The 20,692-nt window shown below is 39.8% G+C and overlaps 1 protein-coding gene and 1 long non-coding RNA gene across 3 annotated transcripts in view; both read left to right on the forward strand.

Moving 5' to 3' along the window:
- The first annotated feature begins 7,235 nt into the window (after positions 1-7,235).
- Positions 7,236-20,692, forward strand: part of PPP3R1 (protein phosphatase 3 regulatory subunit B, alpha) — a 60,921-nt gene continuing 47,464 nt past the window's right edge. The window contains exon 1 of one of the 2 annotated variants that reach the window (XM_081595704.1): positions 7,236-7,424. In XM_081595704.1, coding sequence (XP_081451830.1) covers positions 7,287-7,424 — 138 coding nt within the window. In that variant the 5' untranslated portion in view covers positions 7,236-7,286. Of the gene's footprint in view, positions 7,425-10,710; positions 11,157-20,692 lie in introns of those variants that run through there. The other variant, XM_081595705.1, reaches the window with a different exon arrangement.
- Positions 12,432-19,181, forward strand: LOC145547073 (uncharacterized). Its single transcript, XR_014083517.1, has 2 exons — positions 12,432-15,602; positions 19,097-19,181. It is a non-coding gene; the product is annotated as an uncharacterized LOC145547073 (long non-coding RNA).

Consider the following 20,692-nt stretch of genomic DNA (forward strand, 5'->3'; position numbering starts at 1 on the left):
GCACTCTGTTGGGGTTCAAAGTTCTTAAACTAGTGTTCATAGTGCCTAATCCTTCCACCCACCACTGGGTAAACATCCTGCAGCCCCTGCCTATTTACTCTATCACAAGAACACATGCATTTCAACCACTGGTTTATTTGATTCTGCTGAGCCCCCTCTCTTGATCTCAACCCCCTAAGTTCTTTCTCTTAAACACACACATTTGGAGCACCAGGATCACTTTGTCTCATTCTTCAAAGACCATTCTTTTTCTCAAAGCATCTGCTAAAAGCAAACGATGAATTTCAACATCTCTGGTGTCTAGGATTAATGAGGTTTTCTTTCACACTGAAAATATAACTAATCAGATCTTGAACATGCACATATTTAGCTAACTTAAACTGACTACTATTATACAAAAGTTTTCATTTCATCCTTTATCCTATATCATTAAGAAGAGTTTCTTGTATTGCTGCAGAACATTGAAAAGGTACAAATGAGAGATATAGTCACAGTTTAAAAGGACCATAGGGTTCCAGACTGCTCAGTTAGAAGAAAGCCTTTCTCTCACAGTGTCAAGATTGTTTGGTAGTGAAGAGCAGATTAAACTATATCCTGGTAGGCTGTGCTCTTACTTTGCAGTTTATTCAACTGCATGACAGACAGAAGGAGGTTCTGTTCAGTCATAGCCAAGTATTTACCCAGCATTTAGATACTGTAATCAATTACTTTCTGTAACTTGCTTTCTGCAAATAACACCATCCTTTGGCTCTTGGGTGGATATATTCTAATTGCTAATCTTAGTGTTTTATAGAATCCTATAAAAGGAAACAAGGGGGACTAGGGACTGAGTGTGGGTTAGAAGAGAGTGTAAAATGAGGATATCAGAGCTCAGAGCTTGAGATTAGTGTAGGAGCAAGAAAAGAGGGGTGGTGATCGGAAAGAGTACAGTTAGAATGCGTATTTCTGGGTGGACCTGAGTGCAATTGTTGTGCTGGACCAGGGGCTCTACTGTTTTCTCACTGTCACTCTTCACTGTTCCCCATTGCTCTTTGCAGAGTCCTTTTGTTTCTAGGCAAACTGTATGTCTAAGGTTACTGATGCTGACACGGGAAAAGGATACAAGTCCTATTAATTGTAAATGCTTTGATAGTGAACCAGAGTGTTCGCTTAGAAGAAGTAATTAATAATTATAGTGGTGCCTCGGAACTAATATGAGCAGCTATTTAAGAAAAATAATGGAAAAGGCTAGTTGAGACTAACTAAACACAATCATCATCGACAAAACTTGTGTCTAAGGTAGAATGGGCCCTGAAACTCTATTGCTTCTGGGCAAATGTTGTCTGCTTGTATGCTAACATCTCTCTTCCTTTTGATTTGTCACTCAGAGTGGTTAGTATTTTATGATTACCTGAAGATGCTCTTTAGAATCACAGAAAACACAGAATTCACTGGACGAAACTTATTAACCAAACATTTCAGCCTTACTCAAAAAGTACAACTTTTTAATGAAAACACCTTCTTAGAAATACAATCGACTTCTCCAATCTGACAAAATGCATAAAATTCATCTACATTGCAATTTCCTGCTGTCACCTTGAGAACTTTAGTACTGGTGCAATTTGCTAATTTTATAGAACAAGTTCTATTTACAGTATTATAAATGTTATGTATCTCATACACGTTTATAAATTCTTTTCAAAGGAGGAAATTACTTTTTAAAAAGCATACTCATTTATTTTAGTGATACAATCTTGAATATGCAGGTATGGTTCATTTACTGAGTATTTTCTTAAATATTATTAATTTACAATATTGTACATTTTTATTTGCACAAGTATATTCCTTTAAAATATGCCTTTTGGTTACTCTTACATTTTCTGGAAGAAGAGCATTATAGAGAATATGCTAGTGAAATATTCAAATTTGGTTCCAACGAGTTTGCCCTGCAAAAACAAATTTCTATGATAATTTTAATCATTACAAGGAAAACTGGTATAACTAGTCAATTCTTTTTTTTAAAAAAAAAGATATTTCTAACTTAAAATATTACACAAGAACTCATTCCAACAGAAAAACAGAATGAGAATTAACTACCCAGAATGGATCTTGGGCTTATGATTGTATTTAGTTATGATGTTACTTTTGTTGAAGCAAATTGTTTTCATGTATTCATAGAATTGTAAATGTAAAGGAACTACGTTGCAGTTACCTATATGTACAAATAAAAGGCTGGTTTAATCTTCTGCCATTTATTTTACTTAGGATACCATGGAGAGAAAGAAAAATGTGATATAAATTTTTGTAAAATTTTTTGAGTAGTGTGTGTACTTGATAGAGAAAAAACATAAAGCAATGTGTATCTTACATATACATTTTATAACCATATACATTGTATAGGCTATGTGTGCAACTGATACATAAGGCAAAATAATACAGTTGACCCAAATCATTGACATTTTCAGAAGATATCTTCAGTTGTTTTCAGCCTCTGAACATTTCAGTTTTTGGTTGTGTATATTGGGCTCCAAAATCACTGCAGATGGTGATTGCAGCCATGAAATTAAAAGATGCTTACTCCTTGGAAGGAAAGTTATGACCAACCTAGACAGCATATTAAAAAGCAGAGACATTACTTTTCAACAAAGATCCGTCTAGTCAAGGTTATAGTTTTTCCAGTAGTCACGTATGGATGTGAGAGTTGGGACTGTGAAGAAAGCTAAGCACCAAAGAATTGATGCTTTTGAACTGTGGTGTTGGAGAAGACTCTTGAGAGTCCCTTGGACTGCAAGGAGATCCAACCAGTCCATTCTAAAGGAGATCAGCCCTGGGTGTTCACTGGAAGGACTGATGTTGAAGCTGAAACTCCAATACTTTGGCCACCTCATGCGAAGAGTTGACTCACTGGAAAAGACCCTGATGCTGGGAAGGATTGGGGGCAGGAAGAGAAGGGGACAACAGAGGATGAGATGGCTGGATGGCATCACCGACTCAATGGATGACTTTGGGTAGACTCTGGCAGTTGGTAATGGACAGGGAGGCCTGGCGTGCTGCGATTCATGGGGTCGCAAAGAGTCGGACACGACTGAGTGACTGAACTGAATTGAACTGATAGTTCATTATGTGCCTTTGATGCAACATTTTCATATGCTACTTTCCTCTTCATTGAAGAATATGATTGCGAGATAAGTTAAGGTCAAATAAAATTTTGAATGAATTGAATTTGCTATTCAGTAGAAAACAAAGTAGCCACTGTCAAGTCAGCATTAATTAACCTATTCTCTGTAAGTAAAGAGTGATTGGTAATTTACTAGATAGTCTACCTTCCAATCTAACCATTGAATATATACTTTATAATGTTTTTCATGGGAGAGATAGATTATATGAAAAAAGTTCTTAATTAACTAGAAGATATTTATATATTAAAGGTGTTAACTTTTAAATTATCATTCATATGTTATTTCCCTCCCGTATTCAGAATGGAAAAATAATCTTTAAAAGTGCCACAAACCGAATCAAAATATGATAAGGGGATTATATCCTTCACATACAAAAAGTTTTTATAAATCACTAAAAATGACCAATTTCCCCAAGAAAAGTGAAGAATGAACAGGTAAGTCACCGGAATATATTCTCAGCAGTTGAGTTAAAAGATCAAAATTTAAGAAAAATGTTCAATATTACTAGTAAACCAAGAAATACAAATTATGAGGTGCCAGTTTAAAAAAAAAATCTACATTTAAAAGAAATACCAATACACAGTTTATACTGCTGTTGAGAAATGTGCATTGCTGGTAGGAAATCTACAAAATTTCTTGAGAGTAATCGGAGTCTCTCTCTGTCTCTGTCTCTCTCCCTATATATATTTATATAATATAAAGCCTTTAAAATGTTTATACCCTTTGGTTCTATAACTCCACTACTATGAATGTATCCTAAAAAAAAAAAATCATAAATGTGCACAAAGATTTTACAAAAGTGTTTAATATATAATGTAATAAGAAAAACTGAAAACAACCAAAATCAAAATTAAGTTATAGAAGATTCTTATTTAAATAAATTATGGCATACATTAACATTACTGAACACATATAAATTGAAAATCATATTCTTGAAGAATATGTACAGATGGGAGAAACATTTCCAAAATATTAAGTAGAAAAGTATAAGACAGTAGGTCCCAATTATACACATATATATTTTAATATGCATTATATATATTTATAATTATATATTTTATATTATATATACATAGAAAAAAGATTGGATACACATCCAAATATAAACAATGATTATCTCTTGCTGACATAATTACAGATCATTTTCCTGTTTTGTAATTTTCTGTATGTGAAACATTTTCCATAACCTTGTTACTGATCGAATGGTTTTCCTCCAAGGGCTCTTTAGAATTAAGCTCTTCCATTTATGTCATTAAACAATTGCCCAGTGTCCAGAGTCAGACAAAAGAGGGAACCAGGATTCCTCAAAAGTGAGACATTCAGGGCAGTTCCCTCTAGTGGAAACAATGGCAGTGAAGGACCGGTTACAAACGCCTAATACTGAGCTTCAGTGTTCCCACTCTGCACACACCCATCTAGTAAATGCCAGGCTAAGCTAAGCACCAGTTTATGGCTTACCATATCATGAGGATATGGCTTTCTCTTAATGGCACTGTAATGGCATTGCATTGCCTCTTCACTCCCCAGAGAATTCAGGGGGACCTCTGAGATCTGCCATCTTATAAACAATTAATTTCTAGTACCTGTAGGTTATAATCTACAAAATATTGTTCCATTTTCTTGGGGTTAGTCTGATCCTGGTGTGCATACCTTTTCATATATCAGATGGGTTAAGTCAATGAATGGATATTTTATGCCAAATCAATCTTTTTGTTTTGCTAGTTTACTCATTTCCTTTCCTTTGGAAGCCAAGGTCTACCTTGAAAATTCCCTGAGAAAACTCCTGATGATTGAAAGAAGTGGATTCAGTTTGCTGCATGCTCAAACTCCTGATTCAGCACTAAGGAATGCTATTTTTAGATGGAATATAAAACTGAAACCCTGATCCCTTATTTATTAAAGATCTCTTAGGAATCTTTGTGAGGTGACAGGCTTAATACTTTATCTCTTACACATTGTCTTTGCAATTTAAAACTTTCCTATAGTATCCTGAGTGCTACATGAAATCTATATTTATGCTGTGGGTAAAATACAGAAACCAGATTATAGTAAAAAATAAAACTGTTCAGTGAAAACAAAGTATGTTAACTATTAGTTCTATGCAGTTGCTAGAAATATTTTTATAAATTTAAAATTTTTAGTATGTTTGTTGCAATATAGTTAGATGTTGAAAAAGCTACATTAAACATTTTAATATAGAATACATGCATTTTAGTAAAAGTACTGACAGTAAACTTTAAATTTTTTTTATTTTTCGGTCTCTCTTTCTAATATATTCACATACGCAGGGTTTTTTTTCCTGAGATTCGTCCATTCTCATTTGTTCCAATATACATTTTGTTTTTTTAGTGTCTATTACTTGTTTGTTCAAATGCCAAGGGCAACTAAACTAGTTTCAATTAACTTGTATTTGAAATTTGCTTACCCTCATAACAAACAAAGATATGTTAGTGGTTGGTGATGCATATTCTCAGGTAAAGGACTTGTTCAATAGAGAGCTGTTCAATAGTATTTTCGTGGTGGTCAATATGGTAGCTGCAAGGTATACAGCTATCAACCACTTGAAATGTAGCTAATGAGACAGAAGACCTGAATTTTAATTTTATTCAATTTTAATTAATTTAAATGTAAACAGCCACAAGTAGCTGGAGGCTACCAAACTACACAGCACAAACTTAGGTTTAAACAACTATCCAAAATTCATAAATGGAAAACTCATAATTCATAGAAGTGGACTGGAGTCAGGGGTAGGTTTAGAACTAGGGTCTCACTAGAGTGTTGACACATAGTCTCCTGTGAATTACACGTGGATAATGTGAGTGTATAAGTATATATGTGAGTCAACAAGTATGACAAACAGGTCTTCTCTAGTGTTATATCTGTTTTTCGTTTAAATCATTTTTTCTGATACACTTAGTGTAAATACTGTTTAGGTAAATGCTATAAGATAAATACTCTTCTAAACTAGTAAAATGTAAATACTATAACAGCTTTTCCTTGATTCTCATTTTTATGTGCAAGAGACCAAAGAAATGAGAATTCTAACTCAGAAAGACTATTTTAAGACACACTCTAAGACATCTCAATGGATATATATGAATGTAAACCAGCAGCCTGTGCTACTCCATCTGACTTGGTCCTCTTTGACAACACTGCTGGACCACTCCTTTCTCCTGAACCCCCGTCCTTTGGCTTCCTGAGCATCTTTGCTGGATTTCCTGCCCTTCTGTCTAGTTTGTTTTCGTTTCTGTCATTACTTCCTCTTTTAGCCACTTAAATGTAGATGTTACCTTGGTTCTGCCCTTGGTCTGGCCCTGTTGCTTCTATGCTGATTTCTGATCTTTCTCTCATGGTTTCAACTGTTACATTTATGCAGATAATTACTCAATTATAATGTACTTACTCAATCATAATGTACTTATCATATAGAAAAATAATCAGTTTAGAAATATAATAAAGCTCTTCATGTAAAAAGTGTTAATACATTGCCTTCAAAAACACTGTGAATTTTTCCTTCAACACATGGAATTAGATGTGGATTTAAGAGGTTCAGGAATAAATATTAGGAAGTTCCTTCACCCCCCTTTCCTTTTTGGTCCTGTATATAATACAAAAGTAATTTATATAGTCAATTTACTGAATAAGTTTTGGAAACTTTCCTAATTAAGGAATATTTCTAACCTGTGTCTCATCTGAAAAGTAAATTACAGATTTTATTTTGAACAGACTCAATATTATTAATTCTCTTACGGTAATTCAAAAAGTTGCATACAATTCCATAATTTTAAAAATAGTTATGTGTAGAATTTTAAAAAACATCCACCCAGCACTTAGTACACATTTCTCCCAAATTCATTAATTCATAAAGCTATATATATTTTAAGAGCATTGATTTCTATCATTGTGTTTTTAATTGCAAATACAGAGTTTCAACTACATTATAATACAAGTAGGCTTTTGTAGGAAGGCCATTGTTTACAGAGTTCTTTGTAAAATTGTTTCTATGGAGAAATGAGTTTCCAAGACAGAACCTGGAATCCTTGGTTCCTACCTTCGCTGCTTAGCAAGAAGGGAATTAGCCACTTCCCTGCCAACTCAGGTGTCAAGGAATCTTCCCTCAACCACACCATGGAGCAGGGGGCTACCTGGCATCCCTGCTTTCTTCTTGTTATAAAAAGAGATTCTAGGAAGCAAAGAGATTTTTTCCCCATGCAACCTCAGTGCTCACAGCAAAGAAAATTTTATATGAAACTAGATGGCAGAAAGGTACAAAATATTCTTAAATCTTGGCTTCTTGAGCTGGGACATGTATGGTTTTATTTAGGAGGGGAGATAGATGTTTCCTCTGTGTACTGAAAAGGAACAGACGTTACTTACAAGTTGTTTTGATTCTTTTTCAATTGGCATTTTCTTCCCATGTATGAGTATAAAGTTAAATGAGTATAAAAGTTAAACCATTTAACTTCATGTTGACCACATTGTCATTCAACATAATCGTGAATGACAGTGCATATTTTAGGGTAATACTGCACAGGAATGTCTTAAACAACTATAGAAATGGTAATTCAGCTCTTCCGCCACTCTTATATATGATATGTAAGGAAATGACCACAATCAGACCTTTATCATCAGGTAGATTTCTGGATATCACAATGACCTTGATAAAATTACCTGTGACATAGCTAATTTCAGAAAGATAATTGCAGACACTGAAGCCTAAAGCTGTTGTGCAGTCAAATATGACTACAAACATTATTCTTTTTCTTAAAACCTCAAAAAATTTTTCTACTTAGCTTTATTATGATCTTGGGGTCCTTTCTTTTTCTTGTGACTAAATAAGGGGACACTTGAAGATTTCAATTTCAATTTTTGTTTTTGAGATGATTCTCACATCTCTCTCCCTTTCTACCCTGCAGTTTCAGCTTCTTTCTCCTTGGATGCTTCCACAAGGATATCTAGCCAGCAACTCAAATTCAGCATTTTACAATCCAAACTCATCTCTTTCCACTCAGCAATCAAAATTCTCCAGACTTCTGTTTCTTTCAATGGTATCACTATTTTCTGTCATCAAACTAAAATGGTCATCTTTTATTTCCCCTCTTCTTATTCCCTACATTGGTTAAATTGCATAGTTAGTCCATTTTTACTCAATGTCTTTCCTGTTGATCCCTTCCTTTTCTCCACTATTGATACTTGTGACCTCATGCTAGCTGTTACCATTCCTGTAACTGGTATCTCTGTCTTATGTGTCTCTCCCTCTGATTTACCTCCATAATACTCCCCAACAATCATCTTTTGGATGCTAAGTTTTCTAGGAAATAATAATCCACTTATTAGATATGTCCTTTGCCTTGTATGTTTTTGGCAGGACCACTAGGTACCTGTTCCCTTAGTAAAAAACGACAGAGAGAAGACTGACTACCATACTTTCTATTTTGACCTCAGGGGAAAAACCTGAATGATAAAGGTGCATTTTGGATTTACCTCTCTTAATGAATTCAGAATAATCTGTTTCAGAGTCGGAGATGCTTCCAGTTTGTATATTATGCAGTATATACAAAACTGGGAGAATGTAAGTGGTGAAGTCCGGGAAATTTGCAGGATGTCAAGAAACAAGTGAACTGGCCTTGTGTTTTTTGCTTTTGTTACACAAAGGCTAACCAATCTCTCACAGCTCTGTACTCTTAAATTCCTGATTTAAGTTCACAATAGATATTTGTTGAATGATTATAAGTCTGCATTGGTACAAATCATGACAAAATTATGGGTCACTTTAAACCTATTGCATCCCATATAGCTCAAATTCCTTCTCAGTATTTAATCCTCAGTCAAAATGATAATTTCATTTTCACTAAATGTATCCGAGGGACACACAAATGCAGTTACAGTGATGATCTCTGAGAGGTGGAGTTGAGGGGGAGGAATTTTTAAAATACTGTTCTTTTAAAAAGTGAGTTTGTCTTAATCTTATGATGAAAAACTAATTAAAAATAATACACTTAGCAAACATAAATGACAATATACCTTAGGGATTTCCCTCTGCTTTGGAATACATATTAGAATCTAAATAGCAACATATCTAAGTCAAGACTTATTAACAGATTAAATGGTGGACGAAACAAGGTCATTTCTTGGCCTTTCCTCCATATTCTCTATGTGATACAGCTTGTCATCAAAGTTACTTTTCCTTATTTACCCTGAAACGGAAACAAAGTAGTTTCTAAAGAACAGGCGGGGACCAAGGGTGAGTTGCACATCTCTAGATCACATCACTGAGTTTCTATTACAAATGATGAATCTTCATCACATAGAAAAATGATTAGCTCGTAAGAATAAAACTCATGTAAGGAGCTTTGGCAGACTGCCTTAAAAAATACTATAGCTTTTAATAAAATTATTGGAAAGAACTTGTTCATTAGGAGTTTCTGACCACTCAGTAACATCTCTCTCTCTCTCACACACACACACACACACACACACACACACACACACACACACACGAGATTATCAAGATCTGAAAAGGAGTAACTGGTTAAAACTGTTGCAAAATGCTTCCATCATTATCCTTAATCACACCTCTCCTGGCAGCTCTTTTTCTTTTTCCCTGAACATAACTTTCTTCCTTAGGCTTTTCTGGACTTCACGTCCCACCGTAGTCTGAATTTTCTGACAACAGTAATTACCACCAAAGTGAATACAGCCCTACTAAAGGGACAAGTGGGCAATCTCGTCTTTCAACGTTTCACCAAAACGCCGCCGCGTCAAAAAGGTAGCCTGGAGGGTTTCAGGAAAATCCTGAGCTGGGTGCGAAGGGCTTTCCCGAGCCCCTCTATCGTCTGTTCTGCGGACTCTGCACGCCTCCTCTGTCTTCCCAACCCGGCATCTGACTGCCAACCTATATAGGAGTGTGGGCCTGCGGGCGCTGCACCTGGGTGACAAGTGTCTAAATGCGACATGCATTCTGTAGGGCATCCAAGCCATCACACTGATGCAAAGATACCTGGCTTCAGGCGCAAACTGATTCCCTCTAGACCCAGGGCTGGGGTTGGCCTCTTTTTGGTGAAGAGTCTGGGTGTTCCGACCTTAAGGCCGCTCATCTGTTCCTCCTCTCCTACGAGGTTTTCACTCCAGGGCCCAAGGGCTCCTCTGCCCAGGCTCGCGCACCCCTCGCACTTCCTCCCTCCCAGGGAACCCTCGTATTTCCTCGTTTCCCCCTCTCGGCTCAACCTCCCCCCTCTTCACCCCTCCACCCCGCCCGCCTCCAGCCACATGACAGGAAGGGCTCCGCCACGCGACGTCACTGACGTCCGCGCCCCCGCCCCCGCGCTCCCCCCGCCCTGCACGCAGGGGGCGGCCGGCGCGCTCCGCGCTCCCCAACCAGAGCTCGCCAGAGCGCCGCCGCGGCCGCCTCCGAGCGGGTGCGCGGGTTCCCGGATGTGCGCCGCTCGCGGAAGCCCCGCCCCCGCCGCCGGCTCCGCGCGCGCCCCCGCCCTCCGCCCCGCGCGCTGCTGCGCTCCGCTTTCCCCTCCCTCTCCTGCCCTCCCCCTTTTTCGTGCCTTGAGGTTGCGGGTCAGTGCGAGCCACTGCAGTGAGTCCGTCACGGCTCCGGTGCGGGCGCGAGCACGAGTGCGAGGCTGCAGCCCCCGAGCCGCTTGGGCCCCTTCTCCCCCGCCTCCCCCACTGCTCTGCTCTCCCCACTTCTCGCCGTGTCTCCTCCCGCGCTCTCCGTCTCTGAATCTCGACCTTAATTTCTCTTCTCCCCGCCAGCTCCCGCGTGTCCAGTCACCCCGGCCGGCGCACTCCCCGCGGCGCCGCCTCCCCTCCCCCAGCCTGCACCCCCCCTTCCCCCGCGGGCGTCCCGAGGGCCGCAGCCGCCCCAGCCGAGCGTAGCTGGGCCGCCGCCGCCACTGCCGCCGCCGCCGCTGCTTCCTGCGGGAGCCCGTCAGAGCGCCAACACTCTTCTCTGCGCGAGCGAGCCGCCGACCGCCCAGCAAAATGGTGAGCCCTCGGCTTCCCCAGGCACCATCGCTCCCCGCCCGCCGCTTCCAGGGGCGGGGGCGGAGGCGAGCCCCGACGCCCCCGGGCGGCTTCCCCCGGTGGAAAATTCGAGAGACTCGAGAAAGCCCCAGCGGCCCGGGGGCGATGGGCGGCAGATTGACAGCCCGGCGGGGCCCCCGCGCCCGCCCCCGGGCCCCCGCGGGGCGCCCCTCCGCCCCCTCCCCCCCGCGCCCCTGGGATTCCGCCCGGGCCTCGACCCCCAGCCACCCCGGCCATCCGCCCGGGACTGTCCCCAGATCGGCCCGCTTTCCCTCTCTCTGGACCCTCCTCCACGTGGAGCCCCCCTCTCACCCCCCCAGACTCACTCTCTCAAGTTCGGGGAGATTCCGGAATCCTACGGCAATCATAGGAGGCGAATGGTTCTTTATATAAGACCCACTTTCTCTCCAGGGCCGCTCTCTCTCCCACTCCCACTCTATTTTGAAGCAGCGAGTCTTGGCAACAATCCTGCCACTTACTTCCCCCCTCTCCCGTTGGTGTTTATTTCACTGCTGTTTGCAACCTTACGAGGCTTTTTGGTTTTTTTTTCCTTCGCTGCTGGTTTTCTCTCTGCAGTGGCGAACCGGAAAGGTTCAAGGTGTAGATTCATGAACACAGTCTAGCTCGGTTTGTGATAAACGGGGATACTTGTTTTTAGTGCTTACTGACTGCCAAGGGTTTCTCGTTTTCTTTGTTACCTTCGTAAGTCTCCGGTGCTGGTTGTTTTTGAATCATGGCGATTTAAATTTGTCTTTCCTTACCCTCACATTAATCCCTAGGTAGAACTCACTGCTGTAGTGTTTCCGACCGACGCTAGGGGTGTGTCTCCCGCCTCTGTCACTGTAGCCAAGAAATCAACGACGCCCTTTTAGCCTGTTACCCTACCGGTTCTCTAGCACCGGGTAGCCCGTGGAGTTTTCTCTTTGTAATCAAGAATTGCATGCAGAGTAGAAAAAGTTTGCAGTGCTTTTTCATCTAGATCAGATACCCGAACAGGTGATTTGGTCGTTAGGCTATTTCTAAAAGTTTTTGAACAGTTGTCCGAAGATTGTTCCGACTGATTGCTAGGGGTTGAGTAATGTCTTGCAGCTTTTAATTGTATTGTATTTCACCTTGTATGTAGAATTTAAGTATTTCAAAATAGCGTGGTGGGTGAGTGAAGAGAGAAATTCTGTGGACTGCAACTTGCGATCAGTTTAGTGTGATTGTGGGGGAAGAAGGTGACAGTAGTAAAGTAAGTCAGCTTTTATTTAAAAAATAGGACAAATGATTAAGTGCACCTATTGTGTGTGTGCTCAGTCGTGTCGGACTCTGCGACCTCATGGAGTGTAGCCCACCAGGCTCCTCTGTTCATGGGATTTTCAGGGCAAGGATACTGGAGTGGGGTTGCCATTCCCTTCTCCAGGAGAACTTTCCCAACCCAGGGATCGAACCCTCCTCTTCTGCATTGGCAGGCGGATTTTTTACCATTGAGCCATCTGCGAAGCCCCAAGTGCACCTATTAGTGTCTTTAAAATTCAGATTAGGAGCAGACTTAAGAAATGATTCGTGATTTTGATATGTGGAGGAAGTTTTTCCTTGCCAACTTGGGAGGCAGCTTCAAGACGATTTTGGCCTTCAAAGTCAAAACTTAACGTTTTTCCAGACTGCTACAAAACAAGTTATATCAGAGCCATTCATAGTACAGTCTCTCTTTTCTTTTTTTTTGGCATAATCTTTTGGAGTTACAAATTGTGCTTTAGTGCTTTAATACAGCTTCCTTATAGATGTATTTTACCCGAGGGTCCAGATCTTGAAGATCTTTGTCCAGTGTTTTTTACCTGTATTTATAAAGGATACGTTTGAGGAACAAAGACCTAGTTTTATGTAGTGTATAGGAGAATGATCTGACTTCCAAATAGTTCTTTTCCCCTCTGTGGTGCATCCCCCCCCCCCTTTTTTTCTTGAACTACAGTCAGAATTTGGGAAATCCTCTTTTAGCTTTTAAATTTATCATCTTGAAAGTTGGTGTTTCTTTATCTTTCAAAAATATTTTAAACTTCCCATAGGATATTTTTTCTTCCAGATCATTATTGCCCTCTTCTTTCCAGTTTCCTTTTTAGTATTTATTTTCTGGTTTACTCTTGACTCTTTTTTCTGCTGTCCTCTCAATACCATTTCAGGGCATAATTTGTCATGACAGTGGCTCCTCAACTTTTAGGATTGTGTTGGTCTGCTCAGTATAGCATTGGTTCGAAAGTGTCAAGCCTATACCTCAGTTGTGCCTTATGGAGTATTGATTAACTCAAATAGGAGTTTGGAGTGATATGGTTCATTTTTCTTGTTAATTGAGCATGTAGTTCTGAAAACTTTCACTGTCTGGAAAATCTTTGTAATTCCTCCTAAGTATCATGATCATACTTAGATTTTTGTCAATAGATTTTAATTTGTGGATTAGTGATTAATTCAAGTAAGAGGAAAGCACAGAGGCTTAGAGATTGAATTGAACCTATCAAGACTCTTTTGACAGGTATTAATTTTAGTTGCTACCTTAAAAGTAGCCAACTTCTTTTTTGCCTGTTGTATCTTTCCCTTTCTTCATCATCTTTGTTTGAGTCTAAAAATGTTGAGCAGGTGGGCTGAAAATTATGCATGTCTCCAGTATAAAATAGTGAGTACTGAGCTCCTAAGAACTTTTCTTGAATCATTAATGATCAGTTTTCTGTGATTACATAAATCAGTGTTTATTTATTGAAATAACTGGATGTCATCACAGTTTTTTCTCTGGGTAGGTATGTATAGTTTTAGATAGAGTACTTCATTGTTACTGACATGCTGAGGTAGAATAAGAATAAAATAATCAAGTAGAATGCTTGTTTGAGTGAGTGAAAGTCACTCAGTCGTGTCCGACTCTTTGCTTGTTTAGATGGGTGTAATTGAAAACAGCCTCTGCGTAAGTTTTGAAGGAGTAAACGTTGTAAGGGCATTTTTAGAAACTTGGTTAACTTTTCATGTATCAGAGGTGGTTTTTACTATGTTCTTAGTGTAATTCAGAAATATGACCAGGTTTTTGGTTGGAATAGGTAATACAGATTTTGTTCTGGATGCATTTATGAACATAGTGTATAAATAATTAGCTATTCTTTTAAATTTTGTTTCTTTAGGGCAACCTTATATTTCATAAGTGATCTTTTTATATTTTTGTGTTTTTTAAACTTTTTATTAAAATTATCTCCACTATCTGTGATGACAGCCTGAAGCATATTTATTGCTGTCTGCAGTAACTGCAGTTGGGGTTGTACACAGGATATTTCAGTTCGGATTCTCTGACCAAGAAAGGCTACTTTAAAAAAAAAAGGCAAGCAACCTGCCTTATGGCCAGCAGAATTAAAATTCAAAACAATCATAAAGAGAAAATTTCTCCACTTACTGTGTCCCATAGTTGTTAAAAAAATAAAAAGGTTCAGAGTACAAGGGAAAGAAGCTGACTAAGGGTCAGTCAGCAATAAGAGGGACAGATAAGTGTGGGAGGATCACGCGTCTGTCATAGGTAGTCAGGCAAGCAAAAAGTACAGAGCAGTGTAAGAAGTCAGCTTGGGCCAGGAGGATTAAGCGACTCAGACTGTGGGCTCAGAGTCTGGGCAGTCAGCAGGGATTCATACACATCAACAAATGCTTGTAGATTTCATCTGCTCTTCACTGGTTACTGTGCTAGGTTGTGGAGAATATTAAAATGATTAAGGCAGGTTTTCTTCTTTCGTTTAAATGGAGAATGTAAGACAACTGCCAATAGGTGTGGGAAAAAATTAGCATTCGTTACCATGTGAATAATGTATACAAGGCTGGATACAAAATAAGGAAAGAGATCAGTTTCTATGGGATTAGGGAACATTTTTTATGAAGGAGATGACAGTTGGGCTGGGTCTAAAAAGGTTATTCAGGTAGCAGTGGGCAGAGATGGATGCAGCTGGGAAAAGACTTTAAATTCTGGAGTGAGGAAGAGACACCATATATTTGGAGCACTGACACTCAAGATGTGATTCCTGTATTAACTGTATCAGCATGATCTGGAAAGTTGTTAGGTCACACACTGAACCAGCTGAATCTAGAACTCCGGGGTGGGACCAAGCAGTCTAGATTTATATTGCCTTCTGGGTAATTCTGATCTATGCTAAATTTTGTGAGCCACCATTTAGAAAATGGTTCACTGGTAAAGAATCTGCCTGCCAATGCAGGAGATAAGGGTTCAGTCCATGGGTTGAGAAGATCCCCTGGAGAAGGAATTGGCAACCCACTCCAATATTCTTGCCTGGGAAATCCCATGGACAGAGGAGCCTGGCGGACTACAGTCCATGGGGTCACAGAAGAGTTGGACACAACTTAGCAACAATCTAGAGAGTAATGTTGTTGTTGTTCAGTCTCCCAGTTGTGTCTGACTCTTTGCCACCCCATGGACTGCAGCATGCCAGGCCTCCTTGTCCCTCACCATCGCCAAGAGTTCACCCAAATTCATGCCCATTGAATCAGTGATGCCATCCAGTCATCTCATCCTCTGTCATTCCCTGCTCCTGCCTTCAACCTTTCCCAGCATCAGGGTCTTTTCCAGTGAGTCGGCTTTTGGCATCAAGTAGCCAAAGTATTGTAGCTTCAGCTTCAGCATCAGTCCTTCCAATGAAGGACTGGTGCTTGAAGTCGAGTGGGCCGTATGAAGCACCACTACCAATAAAGCTAATGGAAGTGATGGAATTCCAGCTGGGCTATTTAAAATATTAAAGATGATGGTGCTAAAGTGCTGCACTCAATATGTCAGCAAATTTGGAAAACCCGCCAGTGGCCACAGGACTGGAAAAGGTCAGTTTTCATCCCAGTTCTAAAGAAGAGCAGTGCTAAAGAATGTTCAAACTACCAGACAATTGCGCTCACTTCCCATGCTGGTAAGGTTATGCTCAAAATCCTTCAAGCTAGGCCTCAGCAGTACTTGAATCAAGAACTTCCAGATGTGCAAGCTGGGTTTAGAAAAGGCAGAGGAATCAGAGAACAACTTGGAATGTATTTATTTGACTTTTAGCTGAGTATCTGTTAATATTCTACCATTGACTAAACAGAAGACATAATTGTAGTTTCGGAAACTTATCAACTGGGTGAACAAGACAATTGTTATACAGTGTAATATGTGTTAACAGACTAAACATGGAGTGCTGTAACACCACGTGGTAGGGAAGAGGTGTAATCCAAACTATTGGGGATTGAATGGAGAGATGAATGTCACTCAAAGAAAGCTTCCTGAGAGAGATGGTGCCTGAGCTGAGTCTTAAAAGAATGAATATTTATCCAGTGGAAAAGGCACTCTAGGTAGAAAGCTTTATGGTTAAAGACACTAAGATATGAATATCCAGGCCTGAAGTTCAGCATGGCTGGAGGGTAAGGAGTGGGTTAGGGTGGCATGGAGAGAGGGTGGTCAGGTAGCTTGAGGCAGGATTACGGAAGGGTTTGCTTAACACATGCAGGAGTTAAGTTTTTTTTTTCTTAAAGCCTGTGTAAACTATTGTTTTTAAGTAGGAGAATAACATTGTCTCATTCATGTTTTTAGAAAGATGAATCTGATGGTCTGGGGATAAAATAGGAAAGATGAAAGTAGACATGGTGACCAGTTAAAAAGTTACTGCAGTCACATGAGAAATAAGGACCTCAAAGAATGTAGTAACAGTGCAGATGGAGAGACGAGACCAGGTATGAGACACATTTAGAGGGTAGAAGGTATGTATGACTTTGTGTCTTAGTTTATGGGGAAGGAAAGGGGTGAATCCTGCTGGGGCTTCTGGCTTGGGTGACTGGATAGATAATAGTGCCAGTCACTCTGCAGTGTTTATCAAGCCTCTGTGTACCTGATTAAGATTTGATTCTAAGGATATACTAGAATGCTATCCTATCCTAAAGAAACTTCCAATTTGCTGTAATGACTGTTGTTTCATCTCTAGTCTTTTCTTATCGTTTGGTAAATAATGCTTAGAATGCTGTGTTGCAAGATTCTAAGTTCAGTAGAATAGAGTGCTGTGAAATACTAACAGTGCCTGCTGCATAGATACCATGGCCTAGGAGATAGCAGAATGAACTTGACAGCCTGGAGGCAGGAAGAGGTGGCATATGTGTGAGCAGTGATTCTCAAAATAAGGATCCTGAACTAGCAGCATGGGCATCATCTGGGACCTTGTTAGAAATGTGCATTCTCTGTCTAGGAGAAACAGGAGAAGGAGATTGGGAGGAGTGATGATGATTTCTACTTTGGACACAGTGAATCTAAAGTAGTCATAGGTCACCTGGGTGGATATGGCTAACAGGTAATTGGCTATATTGGGGTGTAGAAGAGAAATTGGGCTTTTATTAAAGATTGAGTGTTTGTATTTGTTTTAGGTAGTAGTTGAAGTCATGAAACTGAATGATAGCCTGTAGATCTTTTTGTTTGTTTAGTCGCTAAGTTCTGATTCTTTATGGCCCCCATGGACTGCAGCCCGCCAGACTCCTCTGTCCATGGGATTTCCCATGCAAGAATACTGGAGTGGATTCCCATTTCCTTCTCCAGGGGATCTTCCCGACCCAGGGATTGAATCTGGATCTCCCACATTGGCAGGCAGATTCTTCACCACTGAGCCACCAGGGAAGTCTAATCCTATAGAGAAAGAATATGAAACGATGAAGAGGACAGACCCTAAAGAACACTGCATTTAAAGCAGGTGAACCTGTGCATGTTGTCTGAGAATAAATAAGCCAGAGAGAAAGTTGGAAAATGAGAGTATTGATGTCACATTTGAAGGAGTCAGCAGTGTGTAGATTTTGCAGAGATCAGGAAAGAGAAGAACTGACAAGTGTCTTTTGGAGGGAGCTGGCAAGTTCTGGTGACTTTGGCAATAGTACTAGAGAAAAACAACGTTTTGTACTGGTGGCTAGGAAAACTAGGATGCTGTGAGTTGAGGAATAAATGGGTAGCCAGAGATTGAGAATAGAATATTCTTTAATGCTTGATTTATGGAAAGATGATAAAAGTTAGAAAATTCAGGTTTGAGGAAGAGTTTATTTTTAGGGTTAAGGGAATGAACCAGTAAAGAAGGAGCAGTTAAAGATTCAAAGGGAAAAGTTGGAATTCTTAATATTTTGAGGGCCCCAGGGAGGTAGGAGGGAATATGAGTCTCCTTAGACAGTAAGAGAGATTTTTCTCATCCATTAACATGGGAGAGAGGGAGCTAAAAATGAAAACTATTATAGAAGTCATAATCTTTAAGACAGTAACTTCAATTAAGCCCTAGGTAATGAAAATAAGATTGCAAAGGAATGTAAACTGAGAATGCAGAGGCCTTGTCTTTGTCTTTTTATTGTTATAGTCCAAATGCTTGATATATGATAGAGATTAAGTAATGTTTGAAGAAGGAATATGTGGATGAATAAATGGAATAAAGGAGTAAATCCTGATGACAGAGTTGAGGCAGTGAGTGTCAGTTCACTTTTTGAGCCATTTATGGAAAATGGACAAAGAAAGGTTACCTTGAGTGGTTTACAGTGGGGGTAATTCTTGGTGTTCTTTCGAGTTAGAAGAGAAGCCAGGAGAGGGAGCTGTGAGAAAGAGGATGATTAACGGAATGAGATCCAACCAGTCCACCCTAAAGGAGATCAGTCCTGGGTGTTCATTGGAAGGACTGATGTTGAAGGTGAAACTCCAATACTTTGGCCACCTCATGCGAAGAGCTGATTCATTTGAAAAGACCCTGATGCTGGGAAAGATTGAGGGCAGGAGGAGAAGGGGATGACAGAGGATGAGATGGTTGGATGGCATCACTGACTCAACGGACATGAGTTTGGGTGAACTCCGGGAGTTGGTGATGGACAGGGAGGCCTGGCGTGCTGCGGTCCATGGGGTCGCAAAGAGTCAGACACGACTGAGCTACTGAACTGAATGGAATGAGCACTAGAAGTGGTAGGAAAAAGATGGATGAAAGGAAAAGAGGGACATGGAAAGAGAGGGAAAGAAAAGAAGATGAGGAGAGTAAGTCATGATGACAGGTATGTTTTAATAAAGGAGTTCAAACCAGGTGACCCCAAATCATCTCAGCAACTGGAGATAGTTTGAGGCAAGATCTTCTGCTGAAGTTGAGACTGATGCTGAGGTGAATGGGGTGGGTTGAGGATGAAAAGTAGGGACACAATTATAATTTTGATTGTGAAAGATTTGATAGGTGGTTAACAGGGTATTAGGTAAATATTAAATAATAGATGGATCCAAGATCTAGAAAGTTCATCTAAGAAACAGGTTTTAACAGGAAAAGAGGTTAATTGTCAGTCTTTGTGTTAGTAACTTCTAATCAAATTACCTAGTTCTAAGAGGAACTGTTTTCTGAGTTTAGATTTTATGATAAGGGGAACATCTAGTTGTAGATTAATATTCTTAAAACATTTTTAAAGTTTTAAACACACTATTGATACATTTACTTAAAACATAAAACCATACTGAAAGTTACGAAGTGGAAAAGAAGTCTTTCCTGGTCATTCCTTCTTCTTGCGTTGATCATTGTTAAGTTTCTTGTATATTCTTACAAGGAGTTTGTGTGTGTGTCCCTTTTTTAAAGCTATGCCAGTGTGTGGATTTATTAATTTTTTTTGTAATTTATCTCTTATTAAGACTTAAAGAGATTTTTAATGATGCCATGCTCTAGTTTACTCATTACAATCAGTTTTATTCCAAGGTTTTTAGTGATATTTCAGATGTAAGCATTGAGTCAAAAACAATTCAGCATACTTTAAGTTAGGTAGCAATTTCATAATGGTTGAGTTTGGTACTTCAGCATGAACTATGACAGTATTCTTATAAAAATTACTCTTAGGGAAAATAATGTTTCACTAGAACATTTTTTGTACTTATTTTTCCCACCTAGCATCTTATTAAGTGTCAACAACATTGATAGCCATTTTCTAAATTAAAAAGAGAAAATGATCTTCAAAGTGTAGTGGAGAAAGCTTTCATTTTATTTCAGGCTTGCCAAATTAAATTTCTTTCTCTTACCCTTCCAAATAAACTGTTTATTCAGCAGTCCGTCTTCACCCTCTCCCTTTCTGAGTTTTCTCCTTAGAGTCCCACACCTCCTTTGTGGTCTCGGGTTGACAGTAATTATAGCTAATGTATGTACTTCCCTGGTGACTCAGACGGTAAAGAATCCACCTGTGGTGTGGGGGACCTGCGTTCGATCCCTTGGTTGGGAAGATCCCCTGGAGGAGGGCATGGTAACCCACTCCATTATTCTTGCTTGAAGAATCCACATGGACTGAGGAGCCTGGTGGTCTGCAGTCCATGGGATGGCCAAGAGTTGGGCATGACCCAGCGACTAAACACATAGCACATAACTAATGTATAGATCTGGTGCAGGAATAAAAATTTGAAATGAAGTGTGACTAATTAATGTTTCTGGATTTGTCTTTGGTTTTTATAGTCGTGTGCTATAAAAAATGTTTAAAACTTTAGACGATTTCTATAG

Source organism: Giraffa tippelskirchi, chromosome 4 (genome assembly GCF_054371585.1).
Source record: "Giraffa tippelskirchi isolate mGirTip1 chromosome 4, T2T-mGirTip1v1.2.pri, whole genome shotgun sequence".
Classification (NCBI taxonomy): domain Eukaryota; kingdom Metazoa; phylum Chordata; class Mammalia; order Artiodactyla; family Giraffidae; genus Giraffa; species Giraffa tippelskirchi.